At 39.9% G+C, this 20,608-nt stretch overlaps 1 protein-coding gene across 7 annotated transcripts in view; it reads right to left on the minus strand.

Annotated features, from left to right (window-relative positions):
- enah (ENAH actin regulator) overlaps positions 1-20,608 on the minus strand; it is a 398,339-nt gene that overhangs the window by 30,487 nt on the left and 347,244 nt on the right. For all 7 annotated transcript variants that reach the window (XM_043687390.1, XM_043687387.1, XM_043687385.1 and 4 more), the window contains 4 exons: positions 16,811-16,956; positions 7,483-7,540; positions 7,061-7,112; positions 2,043-2,109 (listed from right to left, as the gene is read on the minus strand). In XM_043687390.1, coding sequence (XP_043543325.1) covers positions 2,043-2,109; positions 7,061-7,112; positions 7,483-7,540; positions 16,811-16,956 — 323 coding nt within the window. The remainder of the gene's footprint in view (positions 1-2,042; positions 2,110-7,060; positions 7,113-7,482; positions 7,541-16,810; positions 16,957-20,608) is intronic.

Here is a 20,608-nt window from a genome sequence, read left to right on the forward strand (position 1 = left end):
CAATGACTACCCTCTCTTTATCCCCTCTGCTCTCATAGCACAAAAATCAACCCTCCTGGTTATACACACAGTAGACAGCTCCTCCTCTCTTCACATGTACATTATTCAATCTCTCTTAAGCTCTAAGCTAATGCCTATTTAAGAGTTACATTTCTGGAGAGTTATACAAGGAATAACAGCAATAAGGAGGCAATTACTGGTCATTCATTCCCGAATTTAGAAGCTAAAGTTAAACAGAGCCTCTTAGTAGGTACCTAGTTTTAAAATTAAAAGTATTTGCTAACTAACTGCTGTGCTACACTACAACAGTCACCATAATAATTCAAAAGTACTGTATTTTCAAAAAAGCATTTTCTGTTCTTTTTTGTTAAACTTAAAAGGCAACATCAGAAATTTGTTTCACATTCTTTCTTTCTTGCCAGCATTGCTTAGGTTCTGCCGAAGACAGAAGAGGATAAACCCAAATCCCTGGTAACCCTTCGGGGTGTTTGAAAGATGATTTTTGTCATGAAATTCAAATTTAGAGTTGTAAATTGAAAAGATTGCTTCTTAACAGCCCACCTTTTAATATAGATATAACTGATAAATATTATGATTTAAAGAACAAAGAATTCTCCTTAAAATGTCTGTCCTCCATCCTGAAAAATGAAAAAGAAAGTACAATTGCGCAGCCAAGAGACAGGGATGTAATCTAAAGGTGGTATATCTTTGTATGTTGCCTGCTATGGTGCATGAAGGAGGCCAGGGTCTGCAGGATATCCAAGCTGCAACAAAAGATCAGCTCAGATTATGTGATCACTCCTGTGATAGGAACTGATCTACAACTTCTGTTTCAGGGAAGGCAGAACTACCACTCAGCTAAGCTTAACATGATGAAAAACAAGAGCACCATGTAAAGCGGTCAAAATAAAATATAAGTATAGCTTCATTTGAAGGCAGTTACAACTTCTGTCAGCTGGATACAACAGAACAATATCTTTGATGTGAAATTTCTAGGTCCTGTTTGCTCTAGAACAAACTGTTTTGTTTTATTTTTAAGTCACTGCCCTTTCCTCATAGCTTTCCAGTGTACGACAATAAAAGAAGAAACAACTCTCAGGACAAAGCCGATCAAAATTACTCCCTGGATATCTGTCTGTTATCAGATACTCATGTTCTGAAGGAGGATAAACCTCAATTCCTGGTAAATACAGAGTTTTGAAAAGCTACCATCTCAGACCTAAAACCTTAACTCTGTTTCTCTCTCCACCAATGCTGCCAGACGTGCTGAGATTTTATTTCTGATCTCTAGCATCTACACATTATCTGAGGACAAACTCACATCTTCCTGTTCACTGCAGAACATCTTAACAATTAACAAAGCATTGTGTTGTAACAATACTAAGGCTTTAATGTCTTTTGTCCTGGGTTTTTTTAATGAAGAAAAGTTGAGACAGAGGTATTCAATGGTTTGCTCAAAGCCAATAAAGTAAACAACTTGTGAGGCCTTGTTTTTTTTAAACGAAATTTGCAACAATAGAAGCAGCCTGAATGGGTGGGGTCAAGCTCCCACTGAAGCAGAACTGTTAGCTTTAGCTTTCTGCAGTTGCTGGGGTCTTGACGGGAAGTTCTTATTTCTCCCTCTGTTAAAGCTAAAAGTGAATTCTCTTTCTGCTGCGAGAATTACACGTGAGACAATCTATTTTAATGAATTTGCCTTTGCCGAGGATCTATTTAAGGAATGTTACTAAATTGGAACAGTTAATTAATTGTAGTTAATATATATGTTTTGTTTAGCATTTCAATACAATTACAGTTAAGCCATTTTTTTCTTTTATTTTGTCTGTAATTTAAATGCAGTGTCAAAATAAAGTGTTTTATACTTAAAATTGAGTAATTTGACCAATCACATTGCAGCTGGAACACAATGCCTTGCACTTAACTTTTAAAATAAGAAGAAATTAGGATCGAGGCTCTCATCTTAATATATTTTAAGGATGTTTGATCTGATCTATAACACAGTAAGCTGCATACCTGCATTACATATTGCTATATGATCTTACCTGGAAATTACTGGCGATTTGTTGCCATTTACAGTGTTTGATCTTTCCCAAGGCTTTCTAGTTGTTTCTGAAAATAAACGCATACATTTGAATCACAATATGGTTTTTCAAAACTGAAATTGTTTAATTAAAGCAATTTGCTACATAAGCTTCTAAGGTAACAGCCTAGTGATATCATCACTGAACTATTAACCCCTAGACCCAGTAATGTCCTGGGTCATGGGTTGGAATTCTGCCACGGCAAATAGTCAAATTTGAATTCAATAAAAATCAGGAATTAAGAGTCTGAATCCATTGTTGATTGTTGGAAAAACCCATCTGGTTCACTAATGATCTTGAGGGAAGAAAACTGCCACCTTACCTGGTCTGGCCTACATGTGACTCCAGACCTACAGCAATAAGATTGATTTTTAACTGCTCTCTGGACAATAAGGGATGGGCAATAAATGCTGGCCTAACTGGTGAGATCTTCATCCCATGAATGAATAAAAATATGAGAAAAATACTTCCAAATTCACACACTTAACTTGTCAGATGTAAACTCTAGAAGCTGCTCTCAGATTTTTTTCCATAATAACAATGAGTACAATAAGCCTTACCATCAAGCTCAATGCAAAATCTGGCCTATTATATTTCTCTTTACAGCGACACATTTTCAACCTGGATTTGAATCTGCACTGTGCTTATGTGGACTCTGATTGGTGGAAGTATTTTGCCATGGAAAATGGATTCATTTATGGTTTTGAGAGTTAATTGCCAGACTTTGTATAAATTTTAACCAAGTTTGATGTTGCATTAGAGTGGAAAAGCCCTTAATCAGAAACGATGCCCAAAACGTTGATTTTCCTGCTCCTCGGATGCTGCCTGACCTGCTGTGCTTTTCCATCACTACTCTAATCTTGACTCTGATCTCCTGCATCTGCAATACTGACTTTCACCTCGATGTTGCATTGGTCAATCAAGGGAGACTGATGCTAGCCAGCCATCCAACCACAGACAGTGATGAAAAACATACAGAAACCAAAGGCTGGAATGTTCTTTTAACTGGGTTTTTGGGAAGGAGGAGAAAGTGAGGGCTGCAGATGCTGGAGATCAGAGCTGAAAATTGTTGCTGGAAAAGCGCAGCAGGTCAGGCAGCATCCAAGGAACAGGAGAATCGACATTTCGGGCATAAGCCCTTCTTCAGGAAGGCCTGAAGAAGGGCTTATGCCCGAAACGTCGATTCTCCTGTTCCTTGGATGCTGCCTGACCTGCTGCGCTTTTGGGAAGGAGGCAGTGTTGCTCTGGAATGTGCTAAGTTAGGTTTTTTTGGTTTTGCTCTCTTCAGTTATTCTCCAGGTATCACATTGATGAAAGTCATGGGAAAAGAACCCCAGTCTATAAGATATTAGGAAAAGTCTCCAGAAGCCTGCATTGACTGAAGACTTCTGCTGGATCAATTATTCAACTGACAACTTACAATTCTTTTTCTTAAATTTATCCCTTGACTGTCTCTGCCTGTCAAAGACTAGGGGTTGGTGATCAAAGAACTTTGGACTTAGATCGTAGATACTTTCTGATTCATCTGTGTTCTGCTATCACTAATTAGATTACTTTCTGATTCATCTGTGTCCTGCTAAAGTTACATTGTTAATAAAGCTTCAAAGTTTAAGTTATAAACTTGGTGTCAAAGGACTGTTATTTGTAAGGTCTGGTTAAGAAGAGTTGAGCAATTTTGAGGGTCATTGAATGCTTTAATTGCACTGTGTTACGAATCCAGTTATAGCAAGTCTGGTTTGGTATTTCCCTGTACTTTAGTATTAATACATGCAGCTTTCAGTACATGCAAGTGCACCACTCTCAAGCCCAACTGACAATTCTGAATTAGTTGTCAGTGCATTTCTTCACACTCAAAGGATTACCCAACAAATAGTGTTCAATTGCAGAATTGCGTCTAATCTTGGACACCGCATTGTGAGTTTTATACGCATGGGCTGGTTGAGTACAGTCAGTACCTTGTTTTGTTCTTTAATAAATAGTTGAAGGCAAATACTGTCTGATTCGGCCCCATCTCTTTTTGGGACAAATGGCCTACATATCTGACACTGGCACTGAAATCTGTATAGCTATTACTCATAGTGTGACAGGCAGAACATCTATTTATCTTGACAGCAGCAACCCGTTAATGGCGACCACTACTTGTGTTTCAGACACAAAGAAGCAATCTCATTTGACTGTTCCATTTCTAACAGGAATATGAGCACAGGAGTCCATTATGAGTCCATTAAGGCATGGAAGAACGTCTTTACATCAGCTGCAGATTCAAATCTAGCAAACTATCATCCACACATCAGAAATATGCAAGGAGTGGGAGGCTTCAGGATAATTGGTAGCACAGACGCAATGTCACTGGACAAGTAATCCAGAATCCCAAGTTAATGTTCTGGGGATATGGGTTTAAATCCCACCATAACAGATGGTAAAAAATGAATTCAATCAAAATGTGGAATTAAAAAATGTTGGCCTCATCAAACCATGTAACCACTGTTGATTGTTGTAACATAATACATGTATAATAACAAAATAAATTGTCATTCACTAATGTTCTTTAGAAAAGAAAATTGGCCATTCTTGTCTGGTCTGGCCTACACATGATTCCAAATCTAAAGCAATTTGGTTAACTCTAGGGATGTGCATTGTTAGCCTAGCCAGTGATGCGCACATCCCTTCAACAAATTTTTATACACATTCCATTGAAAACACGTTTCTTGTGGAATCCAACTAAGATATTTGCGAAAGATGGGATCCCATCTTTTTGCTAGAATGTCAGAGGCTGAGAGGTGACCTGATAGAAGTACATAAAATTACAAGAGGCATAGATAGGGTGGATAGTTGGAATCTTTTTCCCAGAGGAGAAATTTCAAATACTAGGCAGCAGAGATTTAACGTGAGAGGGAGAAGGTATAAAGGAGATGTGTAAGGCAATGTTTTTACACAGACGGCGATAAATGCCTGGAACATGCTACTAGGGGAGATGATAGAAGCAGATATGATAACAATATCTAAGAGGCATTTAGACAGACACATAAACAGGTAGTAAATAGAGGGATATGGCCCATGTGCAGGTAAGTGGGATTAGTTCAGCAAGGCATTACTGTTGGTATAGCCACAGTGGGCTGATGGGCCTGTTTCTGTGATCTACTGTTCAATGTTCTATGTGAAATCTTGTCCTTCAGTTCTTGTCATTTGTTGCTCGGATATTAATCTTTAAAAATTATCAGACTCCATTACTATCATAACACAAACCAGAATGAAGATTTCAGCAGCAGATTTGAAGCAAAATGGGATCAGTAAAACATATGGGTGTCGAAATAATCCTTGGCACAGTGCTGATATGTGGTCAGGAGATCTACGATGGCATATTTCATGCGTAGAAACACTAACTCATTACCCATTCTATTGATTTTACAGAAAATTGTGGAATTTACAGCAATTGTCTCCATCACTGAGCAACTGTCAATGTATTAAGATTTACATGGAAAATGGGCAGTGCTGGCTGGCCAGCTTTATTGCTCATCCCTAGCTGTCCTTGAACTGAATGGCTTAGTAGACCTTTCAGAGGTATTTGAGAGTCAATCACATTGCTCTGGGTCTGGAGTCACATGTAGGTCAGATCAGGCAGATTTCCTTCCCTTAAGGACATTAGTGAGCCAGGTGAGTTTTTCTGCTAATCGGCAACAGTTTTGTGGTCATTAGTAGATACTTGAGTCCGCGGTGTTTTTTAAAAATTGAATTCAAATTCCACCATCCCCAGAACATTAGCTGAGTTTCTGGATTAACAGTATAGCAATACCACCAAACCATCACCTCCCCTTATGTGGATAAGCAAGGTGTAATAAAAAAAAGATAACTTTATATGTGGCAATGGATAGGTTAGGTGATTGGGCTAAAATTTGGTAGATGGAGTTTAATGTGGATAATGTGAGGTTATCCATTTTGGTTGGAAGAATAAAAAGGCAACTTATTACCAAAACGAAGAGACATTCCAGAGCACTTTATAGTGCAGAGGGATCTGGGTGTCATCCTGCATGAACTGCAGAAAGCTAGTATGCAGGTAAACTGTTAATAAGGTGGGTGAATGGAATTTTGGCATTAATTGCTAAAGGAATAGAGTATAAAGGTTTGGACGTGTTGCTGCAACACTCTATAAGGCATTAGTGAAACCGCACCTGAACTATTGCATAAAGTTTTGGTCTTCTTATTTCAGGAGGGATATAGTTGTTTTGGAGGCCATTCAGAGGAGGTTCGCTAGATTGATTCCAGAGATGAGGGGATTGTTTTATGGAGAAAGATTGAGTATGTTAGGTCTGTACTCTCTGGAGTTCAGAAGAATGAGAGCAAATCTAATTGGGGTATGTAAGATGATCAAAGGGATTAACAAAGTAGATGTAGAGAGGATATTTCCTCTTGTGGGGCAATCTGGAATGACAGGTTTAAGATAAGGGGTAGCAGATTTAAAATATTGATAAGGAGAAATTACTTCTCTCAAAGGGTTGTGATTCGTGAATCGACCCCAGAGTGCGGTGGAAGTTGGGACATTGATAAACAGATTTTTAATTAGTAATGGGTTGAAGGGTTATGGAGAGCGGGCAGGAAAATGGAACTGAGGACAAGATGGGATCATACTGAATGGCACAGCAGGCTTAAAAGGCTGAATTGCCTATTCCTATTCGTCATGTTCTTATGAGAACACAAATTTATCACAAAACCTTGGAAAACAAAAAACACAAGGCAAAATATTACAGGTTATTAATTGAAAGTCAAAATGTGTGGAGCTGGAAAAAGCATAGCACGTCAGGGAGCATTGGAGGAGCAAGAGAGTCAACGTTTTGGGCATAAGCCCTTCATCCTGCTCCTTGGATGCTGTATGACCGGCTATGCTTTTTCCAGTGCCACACTTTTCGATTCTGACTTTCCAGCATTTGCAATGTTCACTTTCTTCAGGTTAATAATTGAGCCAACTAGTTGTTCATACCTACCTGATGTGGTTGCTGCAGTTGGGGCTTTCATATTTGAAGATTCAGATTCTTCCTGATGAAAGTAAATAATTGAAAGATAATACGTTTAAAATTATTACTTTGTTATGAAGCAAAAATAGAAAGTGCTTAAGTAGGTCTAATTGTGACTGGTTTGTATAAATTAGAATTGATACATAAAACTGTGAAGTAATAAACTCTATCAAAGACAGCAGCCTTTGTTTAAAGTACTTTCTTACAAAGCAGTTGTAACCAGCTGCTGGATATTGATTCAACTCTGAGTCAGAGGCTACGAGCACAGACATGAGATTTGGGTAATAACGACTTCGATTACAATGTACTTGGGGAAGACGAAAGGAAGAATTACATGTTAAAATAAGGTGAGCAATGGAGATCTGAATCCAACATCACATGCTTCTACTTACATTCTTTTCCTCTTTTGGGTCTGGTTCAGGAACTGAACCTTTCTCAGCAATCCTCCTCCTGAAGGAAAGAAAGAAGTAACTCCATAATTTAAGTTCCACAGACATAAAAACAAGGAAGTGAATGAGATATTGAGAACAAAGAGCTATGCAAGTAAGAAAGTGAACCTAGCGAACCAAGAAGATTGGTCACAATACTGGGGAAAACCCTTTGGTTATTGCCTTGTATCTTATGCCATTGGAAACAGAGCCCTTACTAATACAAAACAGAAATTCATAGAAAAAACTTAGCAGGTATGGCATCTGTGGAGGGAAAGCAGAGTCAATACTTCCGGTCCGGTCACAGATGCTACCAGATCTGCTGAGTTTCTCCACCAATTTCTGTTTTTGTTCCAAATTTCTAGCATTCACAGTTCTTGGTTTTACGATTGGAATCTTTACAGCACTGGCACGTCATCCTAGATTAAATGTTCAAGTGTTGCATGGAGCTTCACAGTTAGTGTTCCTTCCACTTAGCAAAGAGTGACACTAAGGATATTGATGTACTGAGTCACGACACTGGCCCATTACGAGTTAGAGATCTCATCTACGCAGGTCAAAATGCAAGAAATAAAATGGGTGGACCATTCATTCTCTCAAGCCTGCTCCCTTATTCGATAAGGTTATGGCTGAATGTATGCAAAAGCCTCAGTATTCTCCATTTTCCCAATGACCCAAAATTTAGGCATTGTAGTCTCAAATATGTGATGAACTTTGTATTTTACAAACAGATTGTAATAGTGAGATTTCCCACTGAGGCAAAGTGAAACAACAGAGAATTCTGCAAAAGGGTTATAACTGAATTTGCTTTGTATTGCATCGTTTCTGAGTGACAATTCCCCATGGTCCCTCAGTCTTTTCATTGGCACAGATTGTGCAAGCTGAAATGCCTACCTCCCAGATTTGGCTGTGTTGGAGATGGAAGATGAAAAATTAAAAGGGTGAATATTTCTTTACCAAAAGCCGGAATTCCACCAAGCAGTGGAAACTTCTTCTCCCTAAAAATAAGAGTGTGTCCCAGTTAAGACTTCCCCAGCAAACAGCGGAGATTATGTTGAATACTGAGTCACACAGACAGATAAGCGAGTTAAGGATTATGAAGGCCAGGGAGAAAATAGAGTAAAGGTCACATCAGATTAGGCTCAAGAGGCTGAATTCAGTTATAACTCATATGAACATGTGAATTAGGTGCAACAAAAGTCCGTCTGGCCTCTCAAACCTGTTCTGGCATTCAGTAAGGTAATTGTGGCTCACAGACAAAATTACTGTCTACCCCCATAACCTGTGACCACTTTGTTAGTCAAAGATCTATCTAAAACTGCCTTAATAATGCTCAATACCTTATTTCTATGCCTATTTCTTAATATCTTATAAGTTGCTATGATTATTTAACAACTCAATTACCACGACAAACTTGATCGTTCTCAGTTCTTTATAGTTTAGCCATTCCCACATTATAGTCTTGCTGAATATTCCTGGACTCTAAATGCTCTGAATCTAATATTTATCTTCCAAACTGCAGGCAGATCAATTAACAATAATCATCACTTAGTACGAATCGAGACATTTACTTAAGGAAGGTGTTGGCTGGTCTTTCAAACATGTAGGACTGCTATACTGTTAAACCTCATGTTTTCTTTCATCTTAAGATTTGAGTAAATTCAACATTCGCAACACATTGGTTATTAACAATAATCAACTTTCAATGATGAAGCAAACAGTAAAGGGGAGAGCTCCAGGGTAGCAAAAAGCATGACTACAAATGGTGGCATGTTTAAAATCCAAGATTCATCAAAAGAGTGCAGATATTTTTGATGGTTATACAGTTAGAGGTTACCGATTAGAGATAAGAGAGATTGTAGCAAGACAATGAAGAAATTTGAAAATAAGAATGAGAACTTTCTCTCATTATCTAAAGTAAATTTGTGATCAACTGTGATTAACTCCAAATTAGTTTCTTTTTATTTAATTCCATAAGACCATAAAATGTAGCAGAAGTAGACGTTTCAGTCAAATGAGTCGGCTAAGCCATTCAATTAGGTCATGGCTGATCTTACAACCTGAGAAAACAAAACTCCTCCTCATCTCTGTATTAAATGGGCAACTCCTTACTCTTGAGATTATGTCCTCAGATTCTAGACTGTCCGACAAAGGGAAAGAAATATCTCTGCATCTACCTGAAGAATTTAAGAACCATGCCCAAACGATATTTATATGTTTCAATAAAGTCAACTCTCATTCTCCTAAAATTCAAGGAGTACAAGCCCAACCTCTGGACCACTAAGCTACCTATTGTTCAGGAAAAAGAGATCACAACCAATGTGAGAGACAGTTCAAGTGAGTATATGGTGTGGGGAATTTGGAGGCAGTGTGGGAATCAAACTTGTAAATCTTTCTTTTCTTTCTCCATTTTAAAAGTTTAAAACTCAGTCGTTTAATTGATAGGTTAATAAGGTAGTTTAAATCTTTGAGGAGAAAGTGAGGTCTGCAGATGCTGGAGATCAGAGCTGGAAATGTGTTGCTGGAAAAGCGCAGCAGGTCAGGCAGCATCCAGGGAACAGGAGAATCGACGTTTCGGGCATAAGCCCTTCTTCAGGGCTTATGCCCGAAACGTCGATTCCTGAAGAAGGGCTTATGCCCGAAACGTCGATTCTCCTGTTCCCTGGATGCTGCCTGACCTGCTGTGCTTTTCCAGCAACACATTTCCAGCTAATAAGGTAGTTTACTCAGCTGACTGAGGGACAGCTATTAGCCTGAAAAAGGCCTCAACTGATATGATTACTACTGAAGCTTAACTAGTGTGAGTCACTAAGTAAACAAATCAGGATGCAGGGTCAGCTGATGTGCTGTACATGTATGATGTAATAACTGGTAGACCCCATTGTAGTTTGTAGTGACCACATGTGTAGCAAGTGTTGGTTGCTTAAGGAATTCTGACTCAAAGTGATGAACTGGAGTCTGAGCTTTGAATATCAGGGAGGGGAGAATTACCTGAATACTGCATTTCAGGAGGCGGTTGCACCCTTCAGATCTTGGATTTGGTCAGTGGGTAAGGACCGGAAGGTGCAACTATCAGTGAAGTAGGTAGAGGAATTCAGGAGGAATTACTGAAGGAGCCTCAGCCCTTTTTTTTTGTCTAACAGGTTTGTGACTCTTGCTGGCTATGTGGATAACATAAGGGTTATAGGGAGGTTGAGCAAACTGATCATAGCACCATGGTACAGGGAGCCATTCAAGAGGGAGGAGGAAATAGAAATATAGTTGTAATCAGGGATTGTATAGTCAAGGGAATGAACACTGTTCTCTGTGGCCAGCATTGAGAGTTCCGAAGGCCATATTGCCTGCCAAAAGCCCGGGTTCAGGGTATCACATCATGGCTGCAGAGTAAGTTGGAGTGGTCCATGTGGGTATCAACGATATAGGTAGACAGGGAACGAGGTTCTGCTGAGGGAATGTGAGCAGCAAGGGACTAAAGTAAAAGCAGAACCAAAAGGTAATAATCTCCAGATTACTACATGAGCAACAGGCTAATTGGCAAAGGGTCAACAAGGTTAAAGAGGTAAACGTGTGGCTCAAAGATTGCAGTGGAAGAAACAGTTTCAAATTTCTGGAACGTTGGCACCATATGGGGGGGAGGAGGGAGCTGTTTGATGAAGTGGACTCCACCCGAATCATGCGGAATTAGGGCTGTGAATGTGGGCCTTCAATTAAATAGTGGAGGCAGGGAAGGGTCTTAGTAGAGGTTATTACATTTTCCAGAACAGAGTACAGAAGGGCTCAGGAATCTTACTTCAGGCTCGGCAGATAAGGGGCAGTTGTGAGAAGGGACATTCTATGCAGGACTGAGGATTAAATGCATATAATATACAAAACAAAGTAAATTATCTTATAGCGCAGATTGAAATTGACAGAGGTGGTGACCGTAATGTGAGAGAAACACAGTGCAGTTTGAGAGGGAAAAGCTTGAATAGGATGTAAAGGTATTACATCTGAGCATAAAGGTAACTACAAAGACAACTAGCCTGAGTTTATTGGAACAGAAGCCTAATAAAGAAGATGGTAGAGCAGTAACAGCAGGAACTTCTGGGTTAATTTGGAAGGCACAGCAGAAATCTATCTAAAGAAGAGACATTCTAAAAGGAAGACGAGTCTACCATGACTGACTAGGGAAGTCAGAGACTTAACAAAAGCAAATGAAAAAGCGTACAATGTGGTGAAGACTAGTGGGTAGCCAGATAAAAAGCCTTTTAAAACGAGCAGAGGATACCAGAAATGGCAATAAGGGGTAAGAGAACATGAAATATGAGGCTGAGCTAGCTACTAGAATAAAAGAAGATTGCAAGAGATTTTTTTTAGATACCTAAAAGTTAAGAGAGAGGCAAGAGTGGACATTATGCTGCTGAAAAACGAGGCTGGAGAAGTAGTAATGGGGAACAAAGATATGATGGAGAAACTGCATAGACACTTTGCATCAGTCTTCACAGTAGCATACCAGAACTTCAAAAGATTCAGGGAGCAGAGATGAATATAGTGGCCATCACTAAGGAGAAGCTGCTGGGGAAACTTAAAGTCTAAAGGTGGATAAATCGTCTGGACCAGATTGATGACACCACAGTTCTCTAGCAAATAGTTGAGGAAATTGTGAAGGCATTGATGGCGATCTTTCAGGAATCACTCAAGTTAGGGATTATTCCAAAGAGCTGAAAAATGGCTAATGTAGCACCTCTATTTAAGAAAGCAGAGAGGCAGACAATAGGAAATTATAGGCTGGTTGGACAGACCTCGATTGTTGGTCAGACTTTAGTGTCCATTATTGAGATAAGATTGTAGAGTATTTGGAAGTGCAAGGTAAAATAAGGCTGAGTCAGCACAGCTTTGTCAAGAGGAGATCATACCTGATAAATGTGTCAGAACTCTTTGAGGGGTAACGAGCAAGTTAGACAAAGGACATCTAGTGAATGTTGTGACGTTGCTGTTCCTTTAAAAAGGTTGTGTTGCCCTTGTTTTTTTTTTCAAAAGGGTTGTACGAGGCAGAGTTGCTGAGATGTCAGGGTATATCGAACTGGAGAAGCTTTTAAGTTTTTAAAAAAACATACTTGCACAATGGAAGGGGAGTGGCTACTTCTCCCAGTTCAGCTTTTCGATGGTTTGTTTTGGTCACTAAGGAGAAGCTGCTGGGGAAACTTAAAGTCTGAAGGTGGATAAATCGTCTGGACCAGATTGATGAGACCACAGTTCTATAGCAAATAGCTGAGGAAATTGTGAAGGCATTGATGGCGATCTTTCAGGAATCACTCAAGTTAGGGATTATTCCAAAGAGCTGGAAAATGGCTAATGTAACACCTCTATTTAAGAACGTCTGGCTGTTCAGAGCTACTAGTCAGTTTAAGCTAGGGATTCCAAAGAAACGACTACAGTGGAAGGAGGTTCCATACTAAATCTCTCTGCCATTTCCCTCTCCTGTAAGACCCTGTGGTTGATTTTATCTTTTTTGCCAAGTTGTGTTTATGGAGCTTGTTGCAGGAATTTGGAACAGCATCATTAAGTTGGGATAATCTGTTGGGGTTTCAGATAGGTTAAGTTATTCTATATTCTGTTCTCTTTTGTTTGTGTTTCATTCAGTAATCTTGCAAATAAATTCTATTTTGTTTGAAACTACGTAGATGGGCTAGCTGCATCACTCCTGGAATATCCACGCTACACCTGCTTAAAAGAACTAGAAAAGTTAGGTTCCAGGCTATTTTCTTGAAATGTTTTGAGGGGTCTGGCCTGGTCCATAACAATGTGATCTAGCAGTATTTCCAGAAGGCCTCTCATAAGATGCTGGACTGGAGTCTTCTTTTTATTGCTGGCCAGCATTTATTGGTCATCTCCAGTTGCCCTTGAGAAGGTGGTGATGAGCTGCCTTCTTAAACTGCAGCAGTCCACCTGTTGTGGGTGGACCCACAATGTCCTTCGGGAGGAAATTCCAGACTTTAACCCAATAACAAATAAATGGAGATATACAAGTCAGGATGGTCAGTGGCTCAGAGGTGAATTGGCAGGTGGTGGCATTGCCACGTATCTGCTGCCCTTGTCCTTCTAGGTAGAAATGGTCATGGGTTTGGAAGGTGCTGTCTAAGGATATTTGGTGAATTTCTGCAGTGCATCTTGTGGATAAGACACACTGCTGCTACTGAGTAAAGGTGGTGGAAGGATTGGATGCTTATGGATATGGTGCCAATCAAGCAGGCTGCTTTATCCTGGATGGTGTCAAACTTTTGGAGTGTTTCTGGAGCTGCACTCATCCTGATGGCAGCCAGTGACTAGTGGGGTACCACAGGGATCAGTCTTATGACTGCAACCACTCAAGTTATACATTAATGATCCTGGATGTAGGTTTGCTCGCTGAGCTGGAAGGTTCATTTCCAGATGTCTGTCACCCTACTAGGTAACCCTACTAGGTAACATCTTCAGTGGGCCTCCAGGCGAAGCACTGCTGCTGATTCCTGCTTTCTATTTATAATTAGATATTTATAATTTTTATTACATGACATTACTTTACTCACATATTTGTTGTGTCCCACTGTATTAAACACTTTCTTGAAATCTATAAATACATCAATCCTTTCTGTTACTTCTTTTGAAAAGGAATGACAGGAAGTTAATTAAACATGATTTATTCTCTAGATATTCCCATGCTGACTCTTCCTAATCAATACACCCTTCTCCATGCAAGTACTAATTCTATCCTGAATATCAGTTTCGAGAATCACTAACAAACTAACTGGTCTGCAGTTGCTGGGATTATCTTTACAATCTTTCTTGAACAAGGCCGTAGCAGAGCACTGGCTGTGTGGTCTCCTTCTGCTCCTACATTTTATAGTCTATTTCATGAGATGTGGTTGCTGCTGTCTGAGCCAGCAATTATTGCCCATTCCCTAAATGCCCTGAAAGAGATGGTGGAGCCACCTTCTTAGACCAGAGCTGTCTGTTTACTCTCAATCTGATAGTGACAGTGAAGGAGTGGCGATATTTTCCACATTTGGATGGTGAGTTGCTTGGAGAGGAACTTATTGGTAGTGGTGTTCCCATGTATCTCTGTTCTCATACTTATAGATGCTAGTGATTGTACATTTGGAAGGTGCTGTCTCAGAAGCCTTGCTGAATTTTTGCAGCGCATCTTGTTACTGGTACACATTGCTGCTACTGAGCATGTGTGGTGGTATGGATCGATGTTGGTGGCTATGATACCAATCAAGGAGGGTGCTTTGTCTTGAATGGCATCAAGGTTCTTGAATGCTGTTGGAGCTGCATTCATTCATTAGAGTTGGGAGCGTTCCATCACACTCCTGACTTGCGCCTTGTATACGGTGGACAGGGATTTGGCGAGTCAGGCGGCGAGTTATTCACTGTAGGATTCCTAAACTCTGACCTGCTCTTGTTGCCACAGTATTTACATTGCTAGTCCAATTCAGTTTCTGGTCAACAGTCAGTCCCAGAATATTGATAGTGGGGGATTCAACAATGGTAATGTCACTGAATGTCAAAGCAAATTGGTTAGATTCTCAGTTATAAAATGGTCATTGCCTGTTACTTGTGTGACATAAATGTAACTTGCCACTCGTTAGTCCAAACCTGGATATTGTCCAGATCTCACTGCATTGGGCACAGACTGCTTTAGTATCCAAGGAATCATGATTGGTGCTGAACATTCCCACTTCTGATCTCATGATGGAGGACAAGTTATTGATGAAGTAGCAGATGATGATTAGGCCTAAGACACTACCCTAAGGAACTCCTGACAGGACCAATATCCAACAACCATAACAATCTCTAAAGCAAAATGCTGCGGAAGCTGGAAATCTGAAACATACAGAGAAAATGCTGGAGAAATGACCAATTTGAATTAAATATGACTCTTCTTTAAGAGTTTCTCTTTCAACAGACACTGCATGAGCTGTTGTTTCTCAGGCATTTCTATGTTTGAACCATAACCACCTTCTTTTCTGCCAGCTGTGACTTCAACCAGTGGACGGTATTCCTCAGATTCTCATTAAATCCTTGGCGCCACCACAATTGCTCAAATGCAGCGCTGATGCCAAGGCTAATCACTCTCTCCTCACCTCTGGAATTCAGTTCTTTGCCTGTACTTAAACCAAGGCTGTAGTGAGTTCAGCAGATGTGTTTGTGAGCAAGATACTGCAAAGCAAGTGCAGCTTGATAGGGTTTTCCATCACTGGATTTATGATTGAAAGCCAATTGATGAGGTGGTAATTTGTTGGGTTGGATTTGTATTGCTTTTAGTATTCAGGACATGTCTCGGCAATTTTCCACATTGACAGGTAGATGCTAATATTGAACCTGCACTGGAACAGCTTGGACAAGGATGCAGCACGTTCTGGAGTATAAGTCTATTGCTAGAATGTTGTCAGTGCTCATAGCATTTACATTATCCAGTGCTTCCCACTGTTTCTTGACATCATTTGGAGTTAATCGAATCTGTGATGACTGGGACCTCTGAAGGAGGCCGAAATTAGTCCAATCAGCACTTCTCAATTAAGATTCTTGCCAATGTTTCAGCCTTATCTTTGGCAAAGATTTGCAAATGCACGATTTGCTGGGATACCGTACTATTGAGGATGAGGACATTTGTGGAGCCTTTTCCTCCAGTGAATTGTTTAATTGTCCACCATAGTCACAACTGGATGTGGCAGGACAGCAGAACTTTAATCCATTGGTTGTGGAATTGCTCAGCTGTGTTGATCATTCGCTCACTATGTGGTTTGGCAAACAAGTAGCCCTGATTTGTAGCTTCACAAGGTCAACGCTTCATTTTTAATTATTTGTACTTTGTTACTGGAGTGGGGCCAGTACCAAATCCTGTGGTACAACAGCTCCAACAACATTACCTTAACATTTTGCTACTACCAAGGCAAAATGTTTTAGAAACAAGCTTCACAACACTCCTTATAAAACAGCTTCGAAACACTCTAAATTTGTGGTGGTTGCTCTGAATTAGCTTATACTTTTCAATTGCTCACTAATTATACTCAATTTTGGAATTTAAAATTTGGGAGAATTGTTTTGTTGTCCAAAATTGGCAGCTAATTCAGCACCCTGTGACTGCCCTGATGTACAAATGAAAGTGGATCAATTCTTGATTTTGTAGGGAAAGGATAAACAGCTGGCACAAAGAATAATAGAGTCAAATCTGGTCCTAAATGATTGAAAGAAACTGAACTAAACATTTTTCGTGACTATTGTGCCCTTCATAATTCCCATACTAAACATAATAATTTTCAAAACTCACCTCCTGGCCAGCAGGGCACTCATTTCTTCCATCAGACCAGTACCTCCTATAGAAATCGGAGCTCCATTACTCCGTGATGACTCAACTTTAGAAGAAGTGGACACTGAACCAATGCTGCCTGTTATAGAACTTGAACCTTCGTCAGTCTGGAAAAAAATTTTAAAAAGTGACCATTTTACTTAAAATCAGGAATCTAAATCACATTGTCACCAGCACGACCTATATAAGTTTGTTTTGTAACTATATCTTTCAATTTGTAAGATAGTTTCTAAATCTAGAATAAATGGAAGGTGTCTTTCAGGCAGAGAAAGGTATCATTAATATCAGGTTGTAAACAGTTAAATTGAGCCATGACCCTTTCTTTTGAAGATAAAAGACAGGGATGGTCAGAGAAAACTGTTTAATGTTTTTAACTGGAAACATGGAGATGGTGGAAGTTCAGGTTGCAGACATCTCTATAACTCGAAACTATCAAAAAGAGAAGGGTGCGATCTAAATGCAAGAAGACAAAAAGATAGATGTTAGCCAGGTTTGCACCTTAAGCAGAAAAAATTACGACAATGTACTGGTAGAAGTTTGAAGACCAAATTTGTGAAGTGGTCAAACAAAGCTGGAGGGTTGCCTGGCTGGAGCTAGGGAAAGAGGAAGGAAATACCAAGAAATTTGTCATAATGAATGATGTATTCGGAAAGGAAACTAATAGCTATCAAATCGCAACAAAGTCAAAGGGAGGTAGTGGCAGAGTAGTCATGTCACTGATTAGTAATCCAAAATCCCAGACTACTGTCCACCATGGCAGATGGTGAAAGTTGCTTTCAGTCAAGAAAATTAGGATGAAAAGCTGGTATACTGGTGACCATGTAACTGCTGTGGATTGTTGTAAAAACCCATTTGGTTCATCAATGTCTTTTAGTGATGGTTGGACCATGTGACTCTAAATCCACATCAACGTGGTTGACTGCTAACCAACCTCTGACATGATCTAGCCAACCACTTAGTTGTACCAAACTGGTACAAAGAAAGAAAGAAACTAGAAGTATGAACTAGCATCAACATCAATGTTGGCAATGTTAATGGCAAGCACAGTCCTGTCAACTCTGCAAAGTCATTCTTACCAACATCTGGGGCCTGTGTGCAAAACAATGTCCCAGACACCATAAACAACGTTTCTGATGCATCCTTATCTACCAGAAGGACTGACCCACCAGAGATGGCAGCACAATGGTACACCGTCAGGAAAGAGTTGCTCTAGGAGTCCTCAACATTGACTCTAGTCCCATGAAGTCTTATATCATCAGGTCAAATATGAGTAAACAAACCTCTTGCTGATTACCACCCAATGCATCTCCTCGGCTGATGAATCAATACTCCTCCATATTCAACATGGAGGAAGCGCCGAGGTTGGCAAGGGGCAGAATGTATTCAAGATGGGGAATTTAAACGTCCACCACCAAGAGTATTTCGGTAGCGCTATTACTGACCAGTCGTGAAGGATGTAGCTACAATACTGGATTTGTAGCAGTTGGTCAGGGAACCAACAGGAAAAACATGCTCAAAAATCTACTTGTCACATATGCAGCCATGAGCCATGACGATATCAGTAGAATTGCGAGTCCTGTCTGCACACTGAGGATATCTTCTATCATGCTGTGTGGCGCTACTCTTGTACTAGATGGGACAAACTTTGAACAGATCAAAAATGCAAAATGGACCATCCATGAGGCACTGTGGACCATGAAAAGCAGCAAAATTATGTTCAAACACAATCTGTAACCACAAGGCTCAGTATAATTCCACTCGCTAAAATTGCAAGAATACAGGAGGTCATATCTGGTTCAACAAAGAATGCAGGAAAGCAGGCATGTCTAAAAATGACATGTTAATCTGGTGAAACTATGAAATAGGACTATTTGTATACTGAACAGTGAAAACAGCAATCAACAGTATATGCAGTCTTGCTGCATCCAATTGTGGTAGACATTTAAACAACTAACAGGAGATGAAGGACACACAAATATTCCGATTGTCAATGCTTCAGGACCCCAGAAAAGAGCAAAAGGCAAGGCTGAAGTATTTAAATCTATCCTAAGGCAGAAAATACAAAGGAATAATCCATTCCAACTTCCTTCTGATCATACACAGCTATCTAGAGCATCATAGATACCAGTTGTCAGCCAATTTGACTTAGTTTACACGATATGAGGAAACAGCCAAAGACACTGGATACTGCAAAGATTATGGGCCCAGGAATATTATGGCATTAGTCCTGAAGGTTTATGCTCCAGAACTAACTGTACCCTTATCTATACTGTTCCTGTACAACTGCAACATTCACACTTTCCTGTCAATATGAAAAAGTAAGACAAATCAACCTGGCCAACTGCCTATTATTCTCTTCTCAATCAGTTAAGTGATGGAAGAGGTCATTTATATAACTACCAAGCAGTAGTTACAAATGAATTAGCTGCTCAGTGATGTTTGGTTTGACTATCACCAAAGCCACTTGGCTCCTGACCTCATGACAGACTTGGTCCAAACATGGACAAAAGCTTAGGGATCAGAGCTGGGGCCACAATTATTGACAATATATGGATGAGGAAAGTGAATGTACTGTAGATGAGTTTGCAAATGACGCAAAGACAGGTGGGAAAGCAAATGGTGAATATGAAACAAAGTGCCTGCAGAAGGAGATAGATAGGTTAAGCAAGCGGGCAAAAACTTGACAAATGGAATATAATGTGGAGAAATGCATGACATTTTGGCAGAAAGAATAGAAGAACCGAATATTTAGTTAAAAAAGACTGCAGAAAGCTACAGAACAAAGGGGTTGGGGAGTTCTTATCCATGAATCACAAAAAGCTAGTTTAATAGGTAATAGGGAAGGTAAATGGAACGATGGCCTTTATGTTAAAGCGAATGGAGTCTAAAAGTAGGGATGTTTCCTAAAACTATACAAGGCACTAGTCAGACTACAGGTAGAATTCTGTGAACAGGCACCTTACCTAGGGATAAATAGAAATTTAGAAAATAATAGCAGGAACAGGTCCTTTGAGCCTGCTCTGTCATTCAGTATGATCATGGCTGATCATCCAACTCAGTACTTTGTTCCCAGTTTTCCCCCATCTACTCTGATCATTTTAGCCTTTATAGCTAACCTTAGACTGTGATCCCGGGTACTGGACGCTTTCTTCTTCTCACTGTGGTGCACAGAGGTCTGGTCCAGTGACAAACCCGTGACCACAGAATCATCTAGAGACCCTTCAGCCCAATGAATCTGCACCAACAAAACCACTCTAAAACTACATTAGTCCCACTTTCTCACACTTAGGCCATGGCCTTGAATTTTATGGCACTTTAAGTGCTCATCTAAATATTTTATAAAGGTTGTGCGATGTCCCTATAGGTGGAAATAAACTTCCTTCAAATTCCCCTAAACCTCCTGTCTTTCACCTTAAAATTATGCTCCCTCATTGTTGACTCTTCAATAAAGGAAAACAGCTGCTTTCTATTCACCCTGTCCATGCCCCTTATAATTTTATATAGCTCCATCAGGTTGCCTTTCAGCCTGTTCTGTTTTAAAGAAAACAACCTAACCTTATCCAGCCTCATTTCAAAGCTGAAATGCTCCATCCCAGGCAACTTTCTGATGAATCTCTTCTGCACTCCCTCCTGTGCAATCACATCCTTCTAATGGTGCAGTGATCAGAACTGCACACAGTACTCTTGCTGTGGCCTAACCAAAGTTTTGTATAGTTCCAATATAACCTGTCTATTATAATGTGTACCACTGACATAAGA

This window comes from Chiloscyllium plagiosum, chromosome 3, assembly GCF_004010195.1.
Source record: "Chiloscyllium plagiosum isolate BGI_BamShark_2017 chromosome 3, ASM401019v2, whole genome shotgun sequence".
In the NCBI taxonomy this organism is placed as follows: Eukaryota; Metazoa; Chordata; class Chondrichthyes; order Orectolobiformes; family Hemiscylliidae; genus Chiloscyllium; species Chiloscyllium plagiosum.